Below are 25,813 nucleotides of genomic sequence, written 5' to 3'. Positions count from 1 at the left end.
CCATAAAGAAAATCCATATTTCCTTTTTTAATTACATATATATTTTAAAAATTAGAGTTGTATCTACACCTCTATTATATTTAATAAAAAACATACATTATACATTATAGTAAGCTTATGCTTACTACATTCAATTTACGGAATGTCTTTGAGACAGTAAGCAATTTTAGATTTGCATGTGAAATGAATAAGACGTGCATACTGAAAACTAAGAATAATGAAGTATGAGCAAAGAAAAAGTTAAAAACTGAGTACTCCGAAAAAGTTTTAAATTAACAGTCCATGTGGAAGTGACTGTTAGAATAATTACATAAAGCAGTGTATTCTATAACATAAATTATCCTTAGTTTGGTTTGTGGCAAAGAAAATAATGAAATATTCATACATTTCAAAATTAAGTCTTAACATAAAATAATAACCATGAAAATTAGGACACCACTTACTTAGCATTTATTTTTCTCTCAAGAAAAATGTGCTATGCAAATCTGTTTTGGCATTGCAGAGAATTAGATAAATTATATTTTCAGAATAATTAATGCTCATTTACAAGTATTTAATCTAGCACAATAACTTAACAAAACTAAAACCAAGGTCACTTACAACTTAATTAAAACTACTTGGAATGTGAACAATATTCATTCCCCACATATTATAATTAATTAGGTGTGCAGTAAAAAAGGTTAAAGGTAGGTACTACTATATACTTAAAAGCTTACTTTACATTTTCATGTACATGACAAATTGAGTTTCCTTGATTCTTAATAAGAAAATATGCTGATTTTAATTGCCCTAGAGAAAATCAATTTTAGCTATCATACATGTGTATATATGTGTGTATATGTGCACATATATAAAGCTAAACAAAATTAGCACATTAAATTTAAATATTTTTAAAAAGTTTACAGAAATTTCTAAATCTAGTAGTCTAATTTACGTTTACACATTGATAATTAACATTATCCAAAATGTTTCTTATTCATCTCAAATACTATTAAAACAGAGAAATGTGTCCTTTATTTTACTAAAAAAAATTCTTTCCCATATCAATATATTATAGACATCTCTCAATATATATAGCCCATGTGTTTCTCCAAATTGATCATAACATTCATTATACCAAATACAATTTTCTTGCCCATTCCTCTTTTAAATGCATATATGAAAGTTCCAAGAGCAGGACACTTAAGAAAGCAAGAGTGGGTCGATACCACTTTACTAGACAATTTATCTTCCAAAACCTATGATTACTTGACACACAAGAGAGAATGAATGAATGAATGAGTGCAAAGTGCCAGAGGAGAATAAGACAAAAAGTATGTATTATGGCAAAATGTCTTACTACTTGAACAACCATTCCAATTAAGAGCAAAATAGTTTGGCATCTATTACTGCCACAAAATGGAAACAGCAAGTATTTTTAAATCCTCATTGTGAGTTTAAGTTAACATAAAATCTTTTCCCCCATATCTTAAATAAGTCACCAAAATCTAACTCTGTACAAATTCCAATAGTGATCATTCAGCAAGTATGACTATATCTGCAATAAAAGATCTCATTACTTAACAAAGGAGTTCATTATTCTTTAATGAACTGTGAAGTTATAATGGTTTACCTGAACTGAGATCTGTCTTCATATACTTTCTACCTAGAGGTCCTAGTGATGATTCTTGGGTCATCTGTCTTCTATATATGGCTCTTCAAATATCATGTCCATCCTCCTATCCCACCATAGCTTTATCTTGAAAATAACCAACTGTTTTCAAGTGTTCGTTCATCATAAGACATTATTTCCACTTCCTTCACCAACCTAACCATTTTCCTCTACAGATCTTCAGTAGGATACTTTCTCCCTTAAAGTGTGGTGACCCGGCACAACCTGAAGAGCTAAACTGAATTATCATCACCCATGAATAAGACAACTTTCTCAATAACAACATGTTATTGTTTGCTAGGCACATAACGCTATTTATAACAGCCAATATGTATGGATTATTTATCATCTGTTAGGCAATATTCTAAGTGCTTCAAATGCTTTATATCATACTACATCACATTATATCTTCACTGCTAATCTATATGGTAAGCCAATCACTTTTCCATGTAACAAGAAAACTGTGGCTTAGAGAAGTGACTTGGCCAAAGTTGAACAGTTTATAAGCAGTAGAGCTAGAATATACCCATGTTTCTAACCGTAAAGTCAATTACTCTTAACCACTTGAACTTCCATTTCCCATGGCTGACTTACATGGAATTTGCTTTTTATGAAAACAGCTGCTAAATCAGATCTTCCTATCTGGAATTAACAGTATTCACAGTTACAAATAATATGAACTTACATTTATCTTTTTAATCATGTCATATTCAACCCATCATTCTAATAACTGAAACCAGAAAAGAGGAAATAAAGCAAAATACAACCAAGTTTCTAAATAAAAAATAGGACTAGTGTTTTCTCCAATATAGATTATAAAACTTAAGAGACCTGATACAGCAGGTGAAAGAAATACTTAAGCTGTCTTGACCTTTCCTAAATGATGTGTTCAGCTAAAAGCAGAACAAATGATTCTTGTTTTCCTCATAAAAATTTCATCTCTTATAAAGTAAAAGTAGGAATAAATTACCAAAAATGATAGACAATGTGGAAGTAACAAGAACCTTGTGAGAAAATGACCGTATCATTTTAGAGTATGCAATAAGGACATATTCAGATATGTACCCAAAAACTAAATACAGAGAAAACGTATATCTGATCCAAATAACATTTCCTCCAAACCAGTGATACTAAACAGAAAAAATGTTTTTTAAAAAATGGAAGTTTTTTTTAAAATGTCTTGGAGGTTGCTTTTATAAGCATAATAGCAAAGAAAGACACTAAAATGAAAAAAATGGATATAGACTTGCTTACTTGAACACTTCAAACATCTGTAAAAAAAAAAAAAAAAAAAAGGCAAAAAACTCATTATAAATCTCTTCTAAAGTAATTTGACTTCATTGAATGAAAAACTGGCAATTTTCATAACAGTACATGGCCTAAAATATATGAAAAAAAAACCCACTTTAACCTCTGTAATAATAAAAAATGTAATTAAAACAGTGAAATACCATTTCCCCTCTGCTAAATAGGCAAGGATTTTCTTTTTAAGCAAAATATATAGAAATGGCAAAGGTTTTAGTACAGGCACACTCATACATTAGAGGTAGAAATGTACACTGGTAGATTCTTTCAGTATTTTGTCAGTACTTTCGGATGTAACATTTTCACTGATAGAATATATTCAAGGGAAAAATATGTATGAGCAAATATTTAGCATAAGAGTTTTATTACAATGTTATTTATAATAAGACAAAGCTAGATATAATAAATCTTCAACAGCAATGTATTAATTTAATAAACTAGGATATGGTGATAAATGTAATACTCTGCAGCCACTAAAATGTATTATATAATAGTGTCATAAAAATGGTTTAAAATTAAATTTATTGTATGACCTATTTTTAAAGTACTAATATTTTAAAATATATAAACTCCAAAATATGTACAGTGGCTGTGGCTGAACAGTTGTAAGATTACAGATGACTTACTTCCTGTATTGTGTATAAGGGCGCTCTAAATTTTCTACGATATATTTTTTCAAAATTAGAAAGATAAAGTTGTACAAAAAACAATAGGTGGCATTAAAAAATGAAATAGCATTAAAACCTTTTTATTATGTTTCCCACCACAATCCTGAAAAAAATAAGAGAAAAAATAATTGACTGGATCCTAATAAAACACTATGGCTAACAAAGTAGCTATAAACTAAAAAACTTTAGAGGAACATGAGAGAAAATGCAGTAAAATCACAATAAAAAAAATATATTGATATTTTATGTTTTTTAAAAAACTATAAAGTTAAATCTCTAAAAAAAAAATCTAGGCATACAAAACTAGGGAAATAACAAAACAGTCCTTTTATCAATGTTTGAAGCAAGGAAATAAAACCAAAACATGTTCATTCCTTGGGGAAGACAGGAGAAACATTCTATTTTCACTTGGCATGTATCGATTCCTACAAAGAACATATTAGCTTAAAACAGGGAAGAGTAGAACAAATATCATATATATTGAATGCTACCTTTTGTAAGGGAAAAAGTGGTAGGAATACCTAGCCTCTTCAAATAAGTTCAGATATTCAGATCCTGATGCAACATACCCCAAGTTTCAGGAACTGTTTACAGATCTGATAGCAGAATCACTGCTATATGTGAGAAATAATGGAGAAAAACAGAACTTCCAGATAAAGGCAAAACTTCCCAATTTAAAAAAAAGAAAAATGACAAGATAAAAATGGTAGACTGTGAAAATTACTTAACTGTCAACTTAACATCAACATATGGCAATGTAACAAAACAAAGAACAAGATTCACCAAGTTTCATGAGAAAATACAGTTGACCCTTGAACAACATGGCTTTGAACTGCATGGATCTACTTATATGGAAATTTTTTCAAAATACTGTAAACGTATTTTCTCTTATTTTCTTAATAACATTTTCTTTTCTCTAGCTTACTTTATTGTAAGAATACAGTATATGCTACATATAACATACAAATATGTGTTGATCTACTGTTTATGTTATCTCTAAGGCTTGCAATCAACAGTGGGATCTTAGCAATTTGGGGGGGAGTCAAAAGTTATATGTGGATTTTCTACTGCACAGTAGGTCAGCAGGGGTATAAACTCTGCAGGGTTATAAACCTCCATGTTGTTCCAGGGTCAGCTGTAGTCTTAATTCTTTTTCATATAAAATTATTAGGTTAGTTGTTCTTAGATGGGCAAAGCAACTAAAAGTTTGATATTTTTGAAGACAAGATAATGAAAAGTGTCCTACATGTCAGTGTTGTTAGATTTATGGAGCACTGAACAACTGTATCCAAATTGTGTTGATAATAGATTGATGTCAACATAGAGGAAAACTGAAGGAGTTTGGGAAAAAAAAGACTAAAGAAGAGAAAATGTAATTGCCATCATATGTCTAAAACATAGACATGTAAAAGAATAGGTATCTATGACTTTGTTGCCACACTGTATAGATACAGGACTAAATGGCAGAATAATTGTAGTAGTAACAGTTTGGCAAAACAAATAAGTTATAAGAGAACCACTGAAGAAAGGGAAAGGATGCCTTTTGGAAAAAAAAAAAAAACTTCATTAAAATAAGCAGACATTATATGGGCATCGCTATTTGGATAGAATGCTAGACACACAAATACTAAATTGGGTGGGGAAATACTATGATACTAAAAACATTCTCGAAGTCTTAAAGTATAATCTTACCCAATGGCAACTCTCTACTCAGACTTGGGAGGCTCTTCTGATTATTTGGTGGAAAGATTATACAAAAAAGCAGCATATATTTCATTCTCACAGCTGAAGGGACACTATTTTACATCCACCCTGGTTGATGTTGGTACCCTCCTAATCAGTACTAAGACTACTAAAAAAGAATGTACAACACAACAGAAGAACTTTTTCATATTTCTGCACAATATTTCAAATACCTTATTCCAGGTACCAAAAACACTATACCCTTCTTATCAAATTGTAGTATATATATTAAATCAGTGGTTCTTAAAGTGTGGTCTGGAATCTCCAAGATCCTTTCAGAAGGCCATGAGGTCAAAATTATTTTCATAAGATAACCAAAATATTATTTGCCTCTTTCATTTTCACTCTATAAAATGAGTGAAGTTTTGGAGATGCTACATAATGTTCAATGATATCACAACAGACCAAATGTAGAAGAACATATGCAAATTTAGTTGTCTTCTAATAAGCTAGACATTGAAATGATTTGAAAAAAGTAATACAATGCCACTTTTAATACTATATATTTCTTAATTTTAGAAGTTATTTTCATTAATTTTATTTATAAATTTAATAAATTTAGTATTGATATAATAGATTTACTTTAATGTAGATTTAGTTTTGTTTTAAATGATTTACTAAACAATCATTTAAGCATTTAATATTTTAAAATTTTTGTTTTAATTTATAATACAATAAATATCAATAGAATATACGGATAAATAACATAAAGCTCTAAAAGGTCCTCAGTAATTTTTAAGAGTGTAAAGGAGTTTTGAGAACAAAGAACCACTGTATTAAATCATACTAATTATTCTACATCAAGATTTCAAGGGATACTGGAATCATTTATAATGCAAATGAGTATCAAAAAATAGTCTTCCCTCAGAAGACAACCTAATCAAATAACTCCTCCTTCTTAGGATCAGGCACATATCTGGAACAAGGATAGGTTCAGAAATGAATTTGTACAGGTCAAATAATGCCATCTGCATAGAGTCAAGGGATAATGCTAACAGCAAACATCCAATCAGAAATGCTATAAAGAATGAGTCTCATCTGCACAAAAGCAAACTATGATCATATCAGTACAACTCAAAATTCACTTTTTCTAAGAACTGATTACACAACTCTATCAATATTTACATTAGTATTAATAACTCTGCAAACAGTACTTACTACTGAAATAATACCAAGAGCTAGATAGTATACTCCAATACATTTCCAATATTCTTCTATTTTTTAAACACCTTTTCTATTTTACCAAAGACTGTTAAAATCATAACTGATTTCAAAAATTGAATAAAAGCTTTTCCTTAGGATAGTGAGACTTGAAAAAGCAAAACAGAAAATAGTAGTAGTAAAAATTCTCTGAATTAAAACCTAGCCCTTAAGCATCATTTAATTGCTTGAAACATCTATATAGAAGACATAAAAATTTACTTATAAATTTATTATAAGGTAACACACTCTAATAACACGTTAATATGTGCAAATATATGATGCTCATTAATGTGGAAGTTAACATTTGAGTGAAACATTATGCTAAGTACTTTGTCTATATTATTTCACAAATCCTCACAGCAACATTGTGAAGCAAATACTTTACAAATTAGGGAACTGAGGTACACAAGGGCTTAGTAACTTGTCCACAGTCAACAGGTAAGCGGACAGAGATGGAATGTGACCTGGTTTTATAAGAAAAAAAAATTCCTTTAGAGAGCCTTGTCAGTTAAATGCCCAACTCTTCAAATATGATGGCATACTAGATAGGAACAGTAGGCCTACAATGAGATAAAGTCCCAGACTTTCTACCACTGTCTTCGTTTGTGACTTTAGAAAACAAGTGAACCTCCGTCTTTTTTTCCCCATCTTTATACAGAGGATACCGCCCCACCTTGAAGGACTGTGAAGAAACTGGTTATGTTAAGTGAGACAGCCTGGTCCAGCCTGGCACTCAAAACATGGTAGTTTTGCTGTTATTAATAATACCATTATTTTCTAGGGGGAAAGTTTCTGTTAAAGTTCAACTATATGATCCCAGTAGGACTAAGTCTGTCACTACTAAACCTATTCTGATTATGAAACAACAGCAGCAGGAAGATGTTTTTACCAATAATGGATGGGTCCTGATTAAAAAAATAACATGGAATGTTCAAGTCTTATTTCCTTCTGGTGATTAAAATGTACTAACTTTAACAAATATTTTTTAAAGTAAATAAATCTTTTTTTTTTTAAGTAAATAAATCTTAAGAGAGCAAAGAACCTTAAAATTTCTCTAGCCCAAATTTAAAAGCTTAATCATGACAACAGCCTTAACAGAGAAATTAGCATAAGTCAGAAGTGAAAAGAAGAAAAGCCCTTAGGAGTGAATTACAGGTACACGACAGAGAAGGAAAAGAGAAGATGGTACTGGGAAACCTAAGTGGGCTGTTTCGTTAGTTCAATACCCACAAGAACACAGCATGAAAATACTTTAAATGTAACTCCTGCAGAAATATTAAAACTCATCTTTAACAGCGTCTTGAGGTTTTATCCTTTCTCTTATTTTAGTCAATTCCATGTTTGGAACTCTATAAAAAGGAAAAACATTGTTTCTAAAGAAATCGTGAATTAAGAGGTTTTATTAACCAATGTCACCCCAAAAATTTTTAAAAAAGGAGTCAATGCCACCAAAGATTCCTAACATATTTTAAGTGCTTGATGTTTCAAAGCACCAAATACACGAAAATGTATAGATCTACTTCTTGGCAAATAAAGTACACACTGGAGTCTGAATGTCTAAAATTAAATCTTGGATCCACTACTTATTCTGTAATCTTGAGCAAACTTCCCAACATCTCTATAAAATACCTCCAGTGAGCACTATTCCATAAGGCAAACATTTCTTTTAAAGTATCACAAAGCAGAGGCACCAAAAAATGAGAAAAACTTTTTTTAAAAAAGAATCTGATGTTTGAAAAAGACAGCAACTTAGCCACAATGGTAAAAATGAAATTTTATTAGACTTTCTGTTTGCTTTAGCATGCTTTAAAAAAAAGAAAAAAAAAACCTTTTGGGAGAGAAGAAGTGCTTCACAGTGCAACCTTTTCAGTGCTTAGGGTTTCTAACAGTTTTTAATCCAGGACTGCCTACCTCAAAGCATTGCTGTTAAGGATTAAGTGATGCACATAAAGCACTATGTCATATAGTAGGCACTCAAATGTAGCCTCATTTTTATTACTATTATCATCAAAATTATTTTTCTCTGTATGTTTCACACTAAAACCTCTCTTGCACAATCTCTGTGGTAAATGTCATTACATGCATACACTTGTTATTCTCATGCTTCCAATACTAGTTCAATAACAAAGATCTTGAGGGGAAAAAAAAGACTTTAAATAGTCAGCGTTAAAAACAGCTTTATCAACAGTCATTAGGTCACTAAGCTAAATTCAGAATTGAGAAATCATGTTGAGCAAAAATGCCTTTGGCTTGCACATAGCTTTTAGTATACGTCTTTAAAGTTAAATGTAAAAATATGTTCCTATGGTTCCGCTAAATTTCTGGAGCAACAGAATACAACGTGGTTATTTAAATATTCCTATTTCATAGAGTTAACTAAAAGCTCAAGAAGAAATGGAAATTAACTATGCTATCACATAGTTACTGATTACTCTTTCAATTATATTTTTTCCAGGCTTAAGTGAGGGATTTAAAAGTAAACAAAAAGAAATTTAACTATGGGTGGTGAACATAAAATGCAATATATATACATGCCTTATTGTTAAATTGTACATCTGAAACTTATGAGATTTTGTTAACCAGTCACAATAAAAAAAACTTTTAAAAATAAAATGAAAAATATATATGTAACATAAAAAAATAGTAAATAGATAATATGTAAGGTATAGCACACCCTAAAGTGAAAATTAAGAATGGTCAAGAGTGACTGTATTGAAACATTTTTATATTGAATCATTCCTCCAAAATTATACACAAAATTTGCTATGACACAACAGAATTGTACAGAAAGAGATCTAATATAAAAGTATGAATAACCTATGCTGTAAAACAAAAAAATTATCATGATTGTTTATTTTCATTCACAGATAGAAAAAACCAAAACACTGAAGGGATGAACCACTTAAAACTCTACTACTTAAGCCACTGGTAGAATGTGAAATACTCACATGTTACACTGTCCATTAAACCTTAGTTGAAAAATTATTGAACCAGACCACACAGAGTGTATCTATAGATTTTAGCGTGGCTTATAATACACCTTAATAAGGTATACAAAGCCTTACCTTACTTGGCCCTTACCTATCCACCCACCCTTGTCTCTCACCATACCCTCTTCTGCATCCTGCACCCTCACCGTACAGACTGCAACTCTAAACACAGCATGTTCTTTCCACACCTAACATACGCTCTCTACCTTTCTGGTCCACTTAAGTTAAATCTAGCCATGTTTTTAAGACTTGGCTCTAGCTTAACTCCTTTATAAATATTTTTCCTACAATACTAACCCTCCTACAAAATCTATGACTGGTTCTTTAAGGCCCCCATTTTCTTTGTATATAGTATCATTATACCTATGGTATTTGAGTATCAGAATTACTTATTGATATGTTTCCTCCTATTAAACAATTTCCTGAGAGCAAGGTTGCTATCTTATTCATTCTTTTATGTCTAGTAACTAGAACTGTACCTAATAAATAGTAAGCATATAACAAATAGATGATAAATGGATAGATGCATAAATTAAGTCTAACCTTGCAATGAAGAAGATTATGAAAAAGTCTTTAGAACCAGAAAAGATTCTCTCTCCAACAATCAGTTACATACATAAAAATTGTGTTGAGGACTAAGAAATACAAACCTCATATTCAGAAGTAAAAAAAATAGTTTTATGGCTTACACAGAAAGTAAAATTCCCATTAATTTGACATTTGTAAGTTTTAATTTACTATAATTATAATAGAAAAATGATAAGCAAATATTAGTAAAATTTTCTTAATAAATCATAAATTTGTCATAAATTTTTTAAATGTTTTCAGAATGTTAGAGAAAATCCATTTATGAATGAATGTGAACTACATCTGTATGTTAAACCAAGTGTAAAATAGTCGAGGTTAATGAAACTGATGACTGAATTAACAATATGATACCTTACTTCCAAAGTATAATTGATCAGCATAATACTTATCACTACCATGGATTTAGTTCTCTACTACCTATTTAGCTAATTCCCTAAAATAATTTTTCTCTGGGAAAAAAATAGATTTTTCTTTTATCCTTGACTGATATATGTGATTTAAAAATTCTTAATTCAAATAATAGTAACAAAAATGATCACAGCTACTATATAATAATCATTTGCCAAATGCTACTTTTTTCACACATGATAACCTTATTTAAGGCTTATATAAATTCTTTAACCTTTGTATTCGTATCTCCTTGAGACAGCCCAAGAAGAAAACAGCTTCTAGGAGATTCAATTACCTAAAGTCTCAAAACCAGTAAGTGGCAAGCAAAGGAAGGACTATCTGATTTCAAAATCTCTGCCCTTTCTACAATAGTATGCCATCTTTCTTAACCCTTCATCAAATACGTTATCAATTTATTGAGTATTAAAATTGAGCTGACATTATTTTAAATTTATACCAGGAAAGGAATATAATGCCAATACTGAGAGCAAAAATAATCCTTTCATGATAAACTTCATGTAACAGTAAGAATAATTCATCATTTTGAATAACATAACCAAATCATGGCATAGAAAGGAATTAAAATGTTTTCCTTTGTGGGATATAAAAAAACTTATAAAGACATTTTTTGCTTGAACAATATAAAATAGTCCAATGATTTCTAGATCAGTTTGTTTTTCAATGCTTTTTCTTTCGAACATAAAAACTAGTCAAAAATACTTTTCTAAAACAGTAAGTCACGTAATATATAGATAGAATTTCTAATAATTTGAAGTTTATTGTATTTTCATCAATGAACACTTAGAAATATAAAATGCTATACAAATGTTATTACTCAAGTAACCATATAATTCATCATTCAAACCTATACACTTTTTGGAGAAGGAGCACTCTTAATTATTACAGGTTAACCACAGATTTAACTAGGACGGTCCCAGTAACCAGGACACGTGGACACCCTAACAACTGCCCTCTAACTCTTTCATTATTCATCACACTCACAGTCCTCCTACAACCACCTAGTGAAAAAATAAACAGGCCTAGTATGTAAAACCATTTGGCTACATAGTTGACTATCGAAGCACAATATTCAAGAAATATGGTTTTTTTTCCTTATGTTTAAAAAAGCTATTTCATTAAGGTAGTTCACATTAGTATAAAACTTCAATAACTTCAACTATACCTCATTCTGAAGTTCATCACCAGTTTTAACAGAAGCAAGCATATCATACAAAGTACAGCAAAGATCTTCTATTCTTGTTGCTTCGGCCATTTCATTTAAAGTTGCATTTAAGTACTTCTCAACTTCACACCACAAAAAGGAGTCGTTTGTTTTTTCCACGGGCTTGACTTCTGGGGTGGAATGATCCTGCAAATGTTCATTCAGAAACTTCTTGTAATCTAAGCTTATAGTTTTCTGGGACTCACCATTTATTGGCAGTTCATCAAAGTGGTCCAAATCATACATGTCAAATGAAAATGCTAAATTTTTACCAAATAAAACTCTATCACCACATTCCTCTGTCATCTGGACAAGAGCAGTAAGACTGTCTTGATGAAAATGAGAAGTAATTCGATTAGTAGCATTACAAGCTGCAGTGGCAGACGATGACGGAAAGGGACCAAACATCCGTTTGATCGTCTTTGTCTCGTTGTGACCAACAGAGTCCTTCAAGTGAAATGTCTTGAAGAGAAATGCAGCCGCACTTTCAATTTCTTCTTTTCCATTATCCATTCCAACTATTCAAATACAAAAGAAACAGTATTAACACTACTGAATCATAGTTCAAGTTACCATTTCAAAAAAACTACTACCAATATTCCTCTGAGTAAATCCAACAGTGAAAACATATTGATAAAGATAACCAATTTAGGAGCTGCAAAATTCCTTTAAGTACATTCTCAAATTCCTAACAAACTATATTAGGTAAATAAACAATTATCAGTAATTATTCTATATTTAAGTACAGAAACTACCTAATAACAATCCTTTTCCTCTATCTAAAAACAATTTTAGCATTAGCTAAAACTTATCTAAAACTGAATGTTAAAATTGATTTGATGTGCTGCTTAAATAAAGCAAAATAAGGTACAAAAATCTGAATTAAGGACTTTTGGAGATGGAAGGAAACCTCAAGAGATTTATAATTTTCTAATTTGTACTGTAAATCTGAGATGGCAAGAAATAGATTTATATGGTTTTCATTCAAAAACATTTAATACCATCAAAGATGGATATAAATAGAATTTTTAAAAATAAACTTAGCCATATTATAAAACATAAAAGAAATCTGCTGTTTAAGAAATCAGAAGTAAATTTCTTAACGAAGGAAGAGGAAGTAAAGGAGCTGCCCTAAATTAAGGCATTAATTTCTCATATCTGATTTTCTCAAATTAAAAGAAACAACACCTGTATTGGTGTCATAGAATTCAAAGAACATTCTTAAAGCAGAAAAAAGAATTTCAATCTTCAGAAGGCTTCGAAAGTCAATGTGACTTACCTAAAGTAATACCGGTAAAGTTAGTAATATAATTAACACACTAGTATCTTCCTGAACCCAATCATATCATTAATCATAAATCTTGAGCAACTCACTATAGCTCAGTAATTTAGATCCAATTCCTCCTACACTCTGTGTTCAAGTCACATCAGGAGCCGACCCCATCCTTTTCTTCTAGCCATATTGGCTATTATACATTTCCTGCTCCAACCAACAAGGATTTCTTAACATCCAAGAACCAGTGCCTGTCCCTTTCTACGCTTATTTCCATGCCTTTAATCTTCCTCAAGTCCTCTGGTTGTTCAAATCCTCCCCATGTTTCAGAAATCAGCTCAATTGTCTCTTTCAAGGTGAGTTACTACATTGTGTATATTGTTATATTCCCTCACTAGACTTAGCCCAAAATAGGTGCCCAAAATTGGTGCCTCCACAGATATTTGCTGAATTAAACTGAATCTCGGCCTCAGTAACACAAGACTAGTGTTCTTAAACTATACCACACTGCCTCAATAACTTATTATATATGTTTATACATGTGTGTAGAAAATTAACAACTTACATGAATGAAGATAAGCAATTTTGCAATGTGTGTCTATTATTTCCAATTTCTTCAAGTATGAAGACTATTTTTACAATTTTAAAGAATTTACAAAACACCAGCTGACATATCCTTTAAAATTTAGAAAAATACATGACAAAATCTTCTCTAAATTAAACAATGCTTTTATATAAATTAACTGAATAGCATTTACATATATTTTACTTATTCGGTCTATATATAATGCTTTGAGAACTTAGCTTTTGGATACTTCAGGGACTGTGATAATTCTAAAGGTGATAATTCAACAGGTTTGGGGCTACTAAAGTCTGAGAAAAAAATGAAATTGACATTTACAAACTCATTTTACATCTAAGATTGTAAATATTCTTTGTAAAGATATTACCATTTTGAATCTCAGGATTTTTCTTAAACAACTTAAGAACTTTTACATTAAATTATCTCAATTCTAACAAAATTGTCTTAAAGGTGCTACAGTGGAGACTCAGAGTTAAATTTGGGAAAGATCAAACAGCTATTTAGTTATTACACAAGATTGAAAGCAGACTTCCAACTCCTAAACAAAGTTCTTTCCACTGTACCACTTAGATGCCCTGTAAATTGCTAGAAAGTAGATTTATCTCTAACTCTCACTTACTAAATAAAAAATAAATTTAAAAAAATCACCTTAGGAAATAAATAAATAAAAGAAAAAATAGTCTTAATTTATTACCATAAGTAAAATTAAATTAAACAACCATTATTAGGTCAGTGGTTAAACTACATTAAAGCCATATATTGCATTCAACAATGCAGTGGATCCCTATATCCTGCCATGTAATAACCTCCACAGTATAGTAAGGGGGAGAAAAATAAGTTATGAGTTCACTTTTGAAGAAAAGAAAATGACTGCAGGCTCATAGAAACATATACAAAGGTCAAAAACAATTTTTTCAGGGTTTCAAATTTCTAACGAGCCTGACTTTCATCTATAAAATTTCAAAAATAACATCAACTTAAAAAACTTTCATGTTTCACAAATTTTATTTATTGATTCAATAACAACAATAAGAAAAGATTACCATTTTGATAATGAGGCAATGTTAGAATTTGGGGAAAAAAAAATCAGAAAACCCTAAACTGTAACTTCTTTAAGAAAGAATATTCATGTGATTCATGTTAAGTCAAAACCATTCAATCAAAATTATCTACAATTGGCTTAATTCTTACCATTTAAAAGGCTCTCTAGTAAAGAACGATATTTAGGAAAGACAAATTTTAGTGAAAACTTGCATTAGTAAGGAAATGTCTCTAGAAAGTGTTTTCCTTTGATCACAGGCTACTATATTACTCAAAAGCTTATTGGATAAGGTTAAATTTTAAAATGAAATTAATGCAGTCCTCCATTTAAGTTTTAGAAAAATGTTATTCAAAGAAAGCTGATAAATACCTCAACTCAGAAATGCCTGACTGTAAACTATTTTTAGTAGACACATTGATTTTGTGGATTTTACTAACTGTAAGATGCAAAATGTCAAGTTTACATAGCTTTTAGAGCCATATCTCAGCACTTTATAGCTGAAAGTACTTTGAGGACAATCATTCTGAGAAGGCAATTTTTAGAAAATTTAAAAATGTTTGAAATTAATGTTATTTACTATATCTTGTGCTCATTTTGCTTGTATACTTACTTAGAAGGCAACATGATCTTTCCTTAGACCATTGGTTCTCAAATAGAATGTGCATCAGAATCACAGGAGGTCTTGTTTAAAACCCAGATCGTGGGACTTCTGCCCCAGAGTTTCAGATTCACTCGACCTGGGATGGAGCCTGAGAGTCTGCATTTCCAGCAAGCTCCAAGGAGATGCTGATGAGGCTAATATGGGAACTACATTTTGAAAACCACTGGCCTAGAATAACTTTAAAATGGTAATTATTAATCGAAATTAAGAAAAAGAAAATACATCCATATCCTTTCTTTCTATACCTCCTAAAATTAATTGGATAATGGTGCTTCATAAATGTTAACCCCCTGCCTAATTACTAACTCTTCTGCACAACCTACCCTACCACATCTTTCAGCTGGATTGCCACTAACGGAAAGAGGTATTCACAAATCAAGCAGTTTCTCAACATTTCTGCACCAAGTTAGTTGAGAGTGTGGAAGTTCCGATTGTTGAGAAGCATCATAAATAGCATTTGTGCCACTGTTGGTTATCTAACAAAGAGATTACTTCTCTGGGGTGCTAGAACACCTTCCAGCAACCACACATGTGCCTGCATCTTCCCCTCCCGGAGCCAAGATACGCCTTCCAGTGCTCCGTCCGCAAGTGATGACATAGGTGCCACAAGGGACCCAGCTGTTACTAGATCACCAGGATAAGAAAACAGCTCAGGATGAGAGCAGAGAATTGTGGCCCCAGACAGGGTAGAGAGTGACAAAGAAGTCACCCCAATTTACTAGTATAGCCCACACACGAAGCCAACACTTAGATCTTTTGGTGACTGAAATATATGAAAATGTTTGTAAAACATAGAAAAAAACATATGAAGAGAATAAATGCAATCAGATGTCTCACTTGTCAAAGCTCTGGCAGGCCCCAATTACCTTCAACAAACCAGAATTAGAAGGGAAATCTAAGTGCTTCTCCTCTTCATCAGCCTGGTGAACCAGCACACATTTGCCACTTCAAAGGAAGTAGTGGGGAGGCACGGGAAAACAAGTGTAGTACACTTCCAGAGTGGAAATTTGTAATACGTAATTGTGTTCTCATTTTCTTACATTTTATCTAAAATTAAATGTGTTGGATTAACTGAATATCTTCCTTTAAAAAAGCTATTCTGGTGATACCTAGCCACTTGTATATCTAATTTTCTATCCATAAAACACTGACAAGAGACTGTAAACCAGAAAACTGGCTTTATGCACCTGATACTTCAACTGCAACATGTTTAAAGAGATACACTTAGAATAAACTAGAGATACACTAGAAATACTTTTTATTAATAATAAACACTTGTGCTGCCCTCTTCACAGTTATAGTGAGAGCAAATGAGATGTGTGAAATGTACAGTAAGCTCTAAAAATATAATTGGTAATGAATTACTGTAATATAAAACAATTTTTAAAATCAGAGTTGAGTGATGACTATTCTCAACACATAATTTACTTCTATATTTTCCTTTGATTGCAAAATATTAATAATTAAAGGGCTGTAAATTGTAACTTTTTAAAATAGCCTACCTTAATAGTGGAGGAATTCTTAAAAAGTAACGAGTAGAAAATTTTAATTGAATAAAATATCCATCGACTGGCTGCATCCTTATCAGGTAAATGTCCAATTTAGAAGTTGTCAATAAATGAGTTCCTTGACCATTTAAATCTTCAATGTTAGCAGAAAATATTTTACAAATATCTTTTACACTTATTTTTTAATACTGAAATATTCAAAACAGTCAAATTTATTTTTTCATGTTATGTCCAAACTCTACATGTCCAATTTAACCCAGATACTTGATCTGCAACTACAAATATCATTAATATCATAACACTGCATCAGTGTCAACTTAAGCTCATTCTGTTAAAAATATCAGCAAGGCAAGTAAGCTATTATAAATATGTTATATCTGAATAGAGATTCACTAACTGGTATTTTAAATACTTATAATTATTTTTAAAAATATATAAAATATGGAAAATATGTGTACCAGCAACTTTCCTAGGACAGTATTACATATAAAAAAGTACAAAAACAATGATTCGATTTAAACATACACATCCTACCTCCATCATTTTCCCCCTCTACTGCCTGGTAATATAGTCTTTTAACTAGTATCTAAAATTGTCACATGAATCTTTCAAGTATTTTCCTCATTTTACAGAAAAACTCAGTGAAGTTCAATAACACACTAATAAAACAAGATTTTTTTCTTCCACATTACACCATCTTTCAAATAATCAAATTATCAAACTTATAACAGAGCTAAGCACTTACTATATGGCTTTTTGGGAAAATAAACTGAACAATTTATGTGATATATATTTAAAACTGGCTCAGTAATATAACTTAATAAGCTTCATTTATTTCAGAGTATAACTCCTGTGCATCGAAGCACCTCCAGCAAAACCTTACATTAAGTAGGCAAAATACTCAAAAAATGTTCAATACAGTAATTCGAAGGAACTGCTTAAATGTTAAGATTATTCCTATACTTTTATAGGAATTATTACCTTCAGGGTAAGTAAATGAAAGGAAAGCAAATAGAGAAATATATTTGGTAGAGAAAAAGAGGAGTAGTACAAGAGATTAAAGAGTTCAAGGCAATTCCTCATGCTTTAAAGTCAACCATTTAATTTTATGTATATTCGTTATAAAATTTAATTTTATGTATATTCATTACAGTGTAGACTTTAAGTCAGTCATTATATTATCATTTCTAGTACTATAAAATCCTGCATCATATTACAAATTGAATTTCCAAGCAACCAAACAGCTAATATACAAGTTTTGATTTTAAATAAAAGCTCCTTATAATAAATCCATTATTTTGAGCATCAGTAAGGAAATAAACTATCTTTGAATAAATCACATAGCTCTTCAAAATTTAACTGACATTTAAAATTTTTTTTTAATATCTAAGAAAAAAACGTTTAAAAAAAGATTGAAGTGTACACATTGGTAAAGCATCCATTAATCAGATGTTTTGCAATATACTTGGTAATACTATCAAGAAAATTAACTGCAACCCTAAAAATGCCTCTAAGAAATACAGGGTAAATTTTCTTATGCCTAAAGTATCATAATAACTTCTAAATGAAGAATAACATACTGATAAAATAAAGCAAACTATAAAGAATTGATCCTATTTCCAACTATTGCCACTGCTACAATATCCATTCAATTTATAGCTGTTTTGCCATATCCTCAAGTAAACTGAACTGTCTGTTTATACAACCCATACATTTGCAAAATCATCATTTTCATTAAGTTATTCAGCTTTTATTTTGTACTTTTTCTTGTGATATGGGCATAAATTTAACACCTCTGTCCCTGAAGCAATAAGAACACAATCTAATTCTGTGCCAAGTTTCCTTCTCTACGAATTCCTTCCTGACTTACCGAAGCAAAGCTCGTGCACTTTTTGCACCTCACCATCAATGGGCACAAACATCTATCAAAATATTTAACCATAAGAGCAACTATTTGTTTACCAATGGCTACTGGTACATCTAGGTTATAATAAAATTACTCACTGACAGCCATTTAACAGGTTTTACTTTAGGCACTTTGTAGTACTGCTTCCCATCACAATTATACATATGATAACTGCCATATGAAGAAACAGATTTAGTATTAGCTACCCACTAGTAACTGACAGAACTGAATTTGTACCACATACAGTAATGGCAACTTGAAATTATCCCAAGCTATAGGAAAATAATTTTATGAAAACTTAAAACTGAGAACAAAATAAAGATGGTACAAAATATAGCTGCAAATATTCTAAACAAAATATTAACTTACTGGGTCTATCCATACATCCAAAAATAAATTATAAACAAGTAGTTTATTTCAGGAAAGGTGGTTCAATTGTTAGAAAACCAAGCAACATAATCTACTCTCAAAAAACTGAAGGAAGGAACGCCTAGTAAACAGATATGATGGTTAGAATTGGAGCAGATATGGTGAATAAATGGCAAGAAACGTGAAGAGAAGGGCAATCCATTAGCAGTCTTGGACCATAACATTTTAAAGCTGCTGAATCCTACAGTGAGAGTTTGTCTGATGAAATGAATAGACTCATCTGATACCTTTGTCACTATAGTAGGTCTTGATATCTGAGTTGAATATATCCCTAACATATACATTTGTGAATGTATAAACATTGCATAAAATATAAAAAGGAACATGAGAATGATGAATACCAAATTTTTAATATTTATGGTATTGGTTACCAGAGACTGAGCAGGGAGTTCTGACCATATTGGTTAAGATTTTCTTAGAAAGAAAATATGAGAAAAAGATAGCTGAGTGTTAAGCTTAATGGGGAATACACAAATATTTGTTATATTTTTAATTTTTATTAGTCTGAAATATTTCATGAAAATTAATAATCCTGTTATATTCTTGAATATAACGAGAATATATACAAAACACGTACGACTCAAAGAATTATCACAAAATGCACACACCTATGTAATTTAGGTAACTACTTCCAGAAACAGAACATTATCAGCTCCCCAGAAATGTCTCCTATACCTACTTCCAGTCATTATTACTCCCTTTCTCAAAAAGTAGCTACTATGACTTCTGAAACCAGAGATTAGTCATGCCTAGTTTTCAAATTCATATAAGCTGTTCTTTTGTGTTTGGCTTCTTTCAGTCAACATCATGTTTATAAGATTCATTTACAATATTACATGTAGCCGTAGTTCCTTATTGCTATAAGGTATTCTACATATTGTAATTCATCTATGCCACTATTTAACAGTGAACTAGGTTGTTTCCACTTTAAGGCTATTACAAATAACATTTCTACGGATTGTGTACAGTGAAGGCATTTTTATTGGATATTTATGTACATTTTACTGGGTAATATTTAACAAGATATAAATTTCACTTGTCTAACCACAGCAGACATTATCAGTTATTCAAAGAAATGATACCAAACTCTACCAGCAGTGGATGAGAATTTTTGTTTCACATTTTTGAGCCTGACCCAAAATTAGTGTGTCAGTCTTTTTAATTTTAACCATTCTATGAACATGTAGAGGCATTTCCCTGATTACTAGTAAGGTTGGGCACTTTTTATTGTTTACTGGATATTCAATTATCGTCTATGAAGTGCTTGTTCAAGGCTCTTGCTCATCTTTATATAGGATTATCTGTCCTTTTCTTATCGATTTGTAGGAATTCTTATTTAATATAGATATAAGGTCTCTTTTTGGGTTACACATATTGAAACTGTATTTACCCACTCTATGATTTGCCCTTTTTACTCTCAAATAATAAAAACTATCAATTTTAATGTAGTCAATTTACCAATCATTCTCTTTATGAGTGCTTCCGTTGTGTTTAATAAATTTTTTCATATATAAATATCATGAAGATAGTCTTCTACATTATCTTTTAAAAGATTGTTTTGCGCTTCCTGTTTGATTTTATAAGCTGCTTAGAATTATCTGCATAGGTACTTTTTTTTAAAAAAATGTATATCCAGTTGACCTAGCACCATATACTGAAAAAACAGCCAGGTCTCACTACTTCATGGCCTTCATGATAATCAAGTGTCCTAATATCGATGGGTCAGTTTCTGGACTCTATTCCATCCTGCTGGTTTGTCTATCTGTGGACCAACACCTCACTATCTAAATTACTGATCTTTATAAAACTTTATATCCTGTAGAATAAGTTCTGTTTATTTTTCAATGTTGACTTGGCTGCTGTTTGCCTCAGAATTTCCATATTACTTTCAGATTATCTTATCAATCTCCACATACAAACATATACCCTCAAATAAGCCTGATGAGATTTTTATTGGGATCACACTAAATATGCAGATCAATTTAGATAAAAATATCTTTACAATAGTGAGTGTTTCAATCCTTTGTATAGCCCTCCCTCCATTTATCTAGGTCTTCTTTAATTTTTCTCAGTAATATTTTCGTTTTCCATGAGGCACTCTTGCTCATCTTTTGCTAAATTTACTTTCAAGTTATTTTATTTTTTTTAATCCTTTTGTAAGCTGCATTTTAAAAAAAATGGCTGCTAGTAAGTTGAAATGAAATTGATTTTTACACTGACCTTGCTAAATTCATTTTCTAAAGATACAGTTATGTGAATAATGGCAGTTTTTCAAATCTTTACATTCTTTTTCTTGTCTTATTACATTAGCAAGGACCTTTAGTACAGTGAGATACAGAAGTGGTGGTAGGCATTCTTATCTAATTCTCTATCTCAGATGAGAAACTTTTTCAACATTGCATCACTAAATATTGACATTTGATCTAGGTTTTTTTTAGTAAATACTCTTTATTGAATTACGGAAGTTCTCTTCTAGTCCTAGTCTGCTAAGAATTGTTATCATAATTAGATTTTAGATATTCATAAAATACTTTTTATCATCTACTAAATAATTATGATTTTTAAACCTTTATTATTTTACATGAATCACACTTTTTTCCCTATTTATTAATCCAATAATTAGCATTTTGTTCACTCAAGTGAACAAAATGCATTCTCTCTCACACACTTTTCATGTTTTTTTTAATTGACACATTTGACAGTATACTGCAGTCTTCATAACACTTCACTATAAACACTGCAGCATGCAATCTGCTGAGTTTAAGATATCTGCTTAATAGCCACATACCACGCACTGTCTCGTCTAAGATCTAATAGTACCTAACATATTCAAATTTCTACAAGGCCCCCAAAAGTATCTTTATAATTTTTTTCTGATTCTGGATTCAATCAAAGATAGTGTATGTGGTTATTTTATGCTTCTAACCTTTTATCTATAATAATACCCTCATACCTTTTAAATGACATTATGTGAAATTCCCCAGTAAAGGCATTGAGGCATATAGATTTCTTTATGTGAAGGTTTTTAATTACGGATTCAATTTAATAGTCAAATATTCAGATTTCCTATTTCCTCTTTTGTCCACTTTAGTCATTTCTGTCATCTTAGCCCTTCAAATCTGTCAAAAGCTCTGCTCATCTTCTCATTCTCCTTTTCTCTGTCCAGCCTCTGCTTCTGGAATGGAGAGTCAGTCACCTCTAGGAAAAAGTGGCCCAAATTCCAAGATCACATTTTCTGGATTTATTTCTGCTTTTAGACCTTAGTTCTACAATTCCTCATTGTTTTGGAAGTATTCTGATGCAAACAGTTTTATATTTTATAGTTAGTCTAGCTATTCTTAGCAGAGAGTTCTAATTTCCCCCTCTGCCAATTTATGGGAAATGGAACTCTGGCCTTTTGGGAATTTACAATTTTCAAAATTAACTATTTTTCACAAATACTCGTTAAAAACCTCCAGCCACATCCAATAAATAACAGGCCATTATTATTCTAAATGTCTACCCTCACTTCCATAGATAGAATTGCCAGATCCTGCTAATATCTTTATACACCTCCTTCTCCAGTCATTGCTTTATATACTGCTTCCCGTTCTTGGTTTTTATTTCTCACTTTTGTATAGTGAAATATTATTTCCTTGACAAGTAAAAAAGCATAATTCCCAAATTCTCTAAACTACTCTAAGTCACTACTGTCCAACATACCTTTTGATTCATACTTTTCTTAAAGATAAAATTAAAGGTAAAATGCATAAAAACATCAAAACCAAAATAAAGCAGGGGTTGTAAATTAGAGAAGTCAAAACAAACAGGTTTATGTATGGCAAAACAATTTGAATATTAAAAAAAAAAAAAAAAAACTTGTTCAGTTTTGGCTCAGTCCTGATCTGTATCCAGACCACAGTAAAATCATTACATCACTGTTTTTTGGCCCTGGGAAAGAGATTTTGTTACAGAGCTGATTCCCTAGGGAACTACAGGGTCTTTCTATTGACCTTCATACCATTCTTGACCTTCACCCTAGTATCCATCTACACTGTGAAAAGCTTATCAGCTTCCTGAAATGATAACTTAAGACTCTAAGTAACAAAGATACATATGTAATATATGATGTATTTTTTTGACAGCCACTCTCAATCCTGACCTCTTTATATTAAAAAATGTTTTTATTTGAAGCACATAAAATGTACTGACAGTTTTACTGCCCACAGAATCTATGTTAATATGACTGTTTATTTTTCAAAACCCATTGAGGAGATAGCTATGTCTACAATGAGTATTTGGATAAACAAAGATTAAGGGGCAAGGATACTATTTTTAAATAATTTATAATACTTTCTCCCTAAAGCTGAGTTTTATTATTACAATAATCTAGAGAGGAGAATTTAAAAAAAAAAAAAATTTAAGTAGGTATAGGAATATATTAAATGTAAATCTGAGAGGAAAAAAATATTTTAAAATAACAACAACAAAAAGCTGCCACTTGGAAGACAATGTCAGTATCAGAGGTAGTAAAGACCATACAGGACTTCCAGCCGGATTCTCAAAACTTCATTTTTTTATTGAACATCTATCTATTGTATCCCTTGCTCCACATTAGGCGCTGAAGAGAGTACAAAGACACTGCGATCCCTGGAATACCTGTATCATTACGGCATTCACAGTCCATCAGAAAGAAGACAGGTGTAAACGATTATCCAACAGTGAGAAAGTACTCTAAAAAGTATGGAATAGATAATAATCTAAAGGAACATTGTCTACTAAGATTAGAAAGAAGTAACAGGACATGAATGAAGCCTAAGTCATTTCTTCAAAGATGAGAAACATTTCACCAGATGAACACAATGAGCAAAGTCATTTTAGCACATAAATAACGAAGAAAAAATAAACAGTAGGCACAGTTCAGGAAATTAAGATAGTAAACATTTCATATGTTAGGAGTAAAGGTTACATGTGACAGAATGGAAAAGAGATGAAAAAGTAAATTGCTTTAATTCATAAAAGAGCTTTTCGTATGTCCATTCTAAAAAAAAAAAAAAAAAATTGGTCTAAATAAGAAGCTAGGAATAAAAATGAATTTTGCTTTCTTTTTTTTTACAAAGATCAGTTTAGTCACAGGGAAGAAAGTGAATAAGAGAGGAAGGCTGAAGCAGTAGACTGCTAAAGTAGTTCAGGTATGAGATGGTAAAAGTTTACACTGGGTCAATCGTAAATACAGGGAATAAATTTACAATAGCTGAAAAGTAGAGTTGACAGAACATGATCTCTGACTACAATGGAAGGAAAGACCGTAGGATTAACATCACATTTCTATTTCAGAATTTGGGTCTAGGCGTACCTTCACAAATCAACCATGGATTCACATAACCTTTATGGTCCCTGTTCTTCATATATAAAACAAAGAGATTAGACAAGATGTCCCATTATGTCCCCTCCAGCTTAAAATATCTATTACTTTGAGTAGTTAATACACATGGTCTTAAACAAGTACTTCATACAATTATAATACACTCAACTGAAATATAAGTGATTGTTCTTTTTTCTTTATTCTCTTGCTCTATTTTTAATACAATTACACCAAAAATACTTATGCTAAAAGAGTGATGTAAGTGGAATCAAAGACATTTCCCCCAAGAGACTAATCTTTTCAAAGCTGCTAGTTTTAACTACATTTCCTCTATCAGCTGTATTTTCATACTCTGACTTCTGACTACAAGAAAAAAAATCTAGGATTTCAGAAAAAGTAGCTAACTACTAGTCAACTATTAGTTTCACTAAAGCTAGCAGCTATTCAACCTAAACACAGCATTAAAAAGTAGATATAACAAAACATTTACCTAAATCCAACAAGATTTTATCTGTCATAAAAATATTCTTTTGAGACATTACATCTCAAAATAATCAATTCCTTAAACATATCAGTTGATAAATAAATTAGTCTCTGTATATGAATTAGATGTTTTACCTATAGGCAAAATGCCTAGGTTTACATTTAATTACTGGTATTTAAAACAATGATTTTTGAATTGTCAGAGACACTTAGGAAGTAGCCTAAAGGGTAACTTTTTCCAAAAAAAAATCTTAATTTCCATATCATTTATATAAAGAAATAATTTAGTCACTGAATAAACTCAATATTTGTTATTGGTTTTGTTAAGTATTCTGAGGTATTTTTATAGTGGGGCTGAAGACTAAGACTATAAAATATTCTATAGTTTCTGAAAAGTACTTTATTAAATAGACCAACCCCTAGTGGCCCTAATATGTTAGAAATAAAGACACTGAAGCCCAGAGGATTAGAATCCTAGCCAAGGTGATCCAGGTAGACTAGGGACTTTGCATTTTCATGACTATTTTCCAATGAACCTAACTGCCTCTATATTCTTAAAATGTAAATGGTAGAAATCTCATCAAAGTGTGCTCTAATTCCCCTATGCTTAAGCAAACTCAATTCTTAATAAAGCCCTTGAATTTCAGAAGATCATCTAAATGCAAAAACATATGACTTTCATTTTGTACTTTCCCAATTTAAAAAAATGAGATTAAATTCAACATTATACTATCTTATAAACCAATGATAATTAAATGATACATCAAAGTCAAAATATTTGAAAAATTTAAAGATTAGATGATCATAAATAAGAAGTCTTCAAG

General features: G+C 31.0%; 1 protein-coding gene across 2 annotated transcripts in view; it reads right to left on the bottom strand.

The window, feature by feature from the left end:
- Nucleotides 1-25,813, bottom strand: part of ASCC3 (activating signal cointegrator 1 complex subunit 3) — a 259,616-nt gene that overhangs the window by 220,771 nt on the left and 13,032 nt on the right. Inside the window, exon 4 of one of the 2 annotated variants that reach the window (XM_006926271.3) lies at nt 11,722-12,278. In XM_006926271.3, coding sequence (XP_006926333.1) covers nt 11,722-12,278 — 557 coding nt within the window. Of the gene's footprint in view, nt 1-11,721; nt 12,279-21,757; nt 22,361-25,813 lie in introns of those variants that run through there. The other variant, XM_006926270.3, reaches the window with a different exon arrangement.

The sequence above is a fragment of the Pteropus alecto genome, unplaced genomic scaffold (genome assembly GCF_000325575.1).
Source record: "Pteropus alecto unplaced genomic scaffold, ASM32557v1 scaffold7, whole genome shotgun sequence".
In the NCBI taxonomy this organism is placed as follows: domain Eukaryota; kingdom Metazoa; phylum Chordata; class Mammalia; order Chiroptera; family Pteropodidae; genus Pteropus; species Pteropus alecto.
The sequence above is the reverse complement of the archived record's forward strand: the minus strand, read 5'-3'. Positions and strand labels throughout refer to the sequence as shown.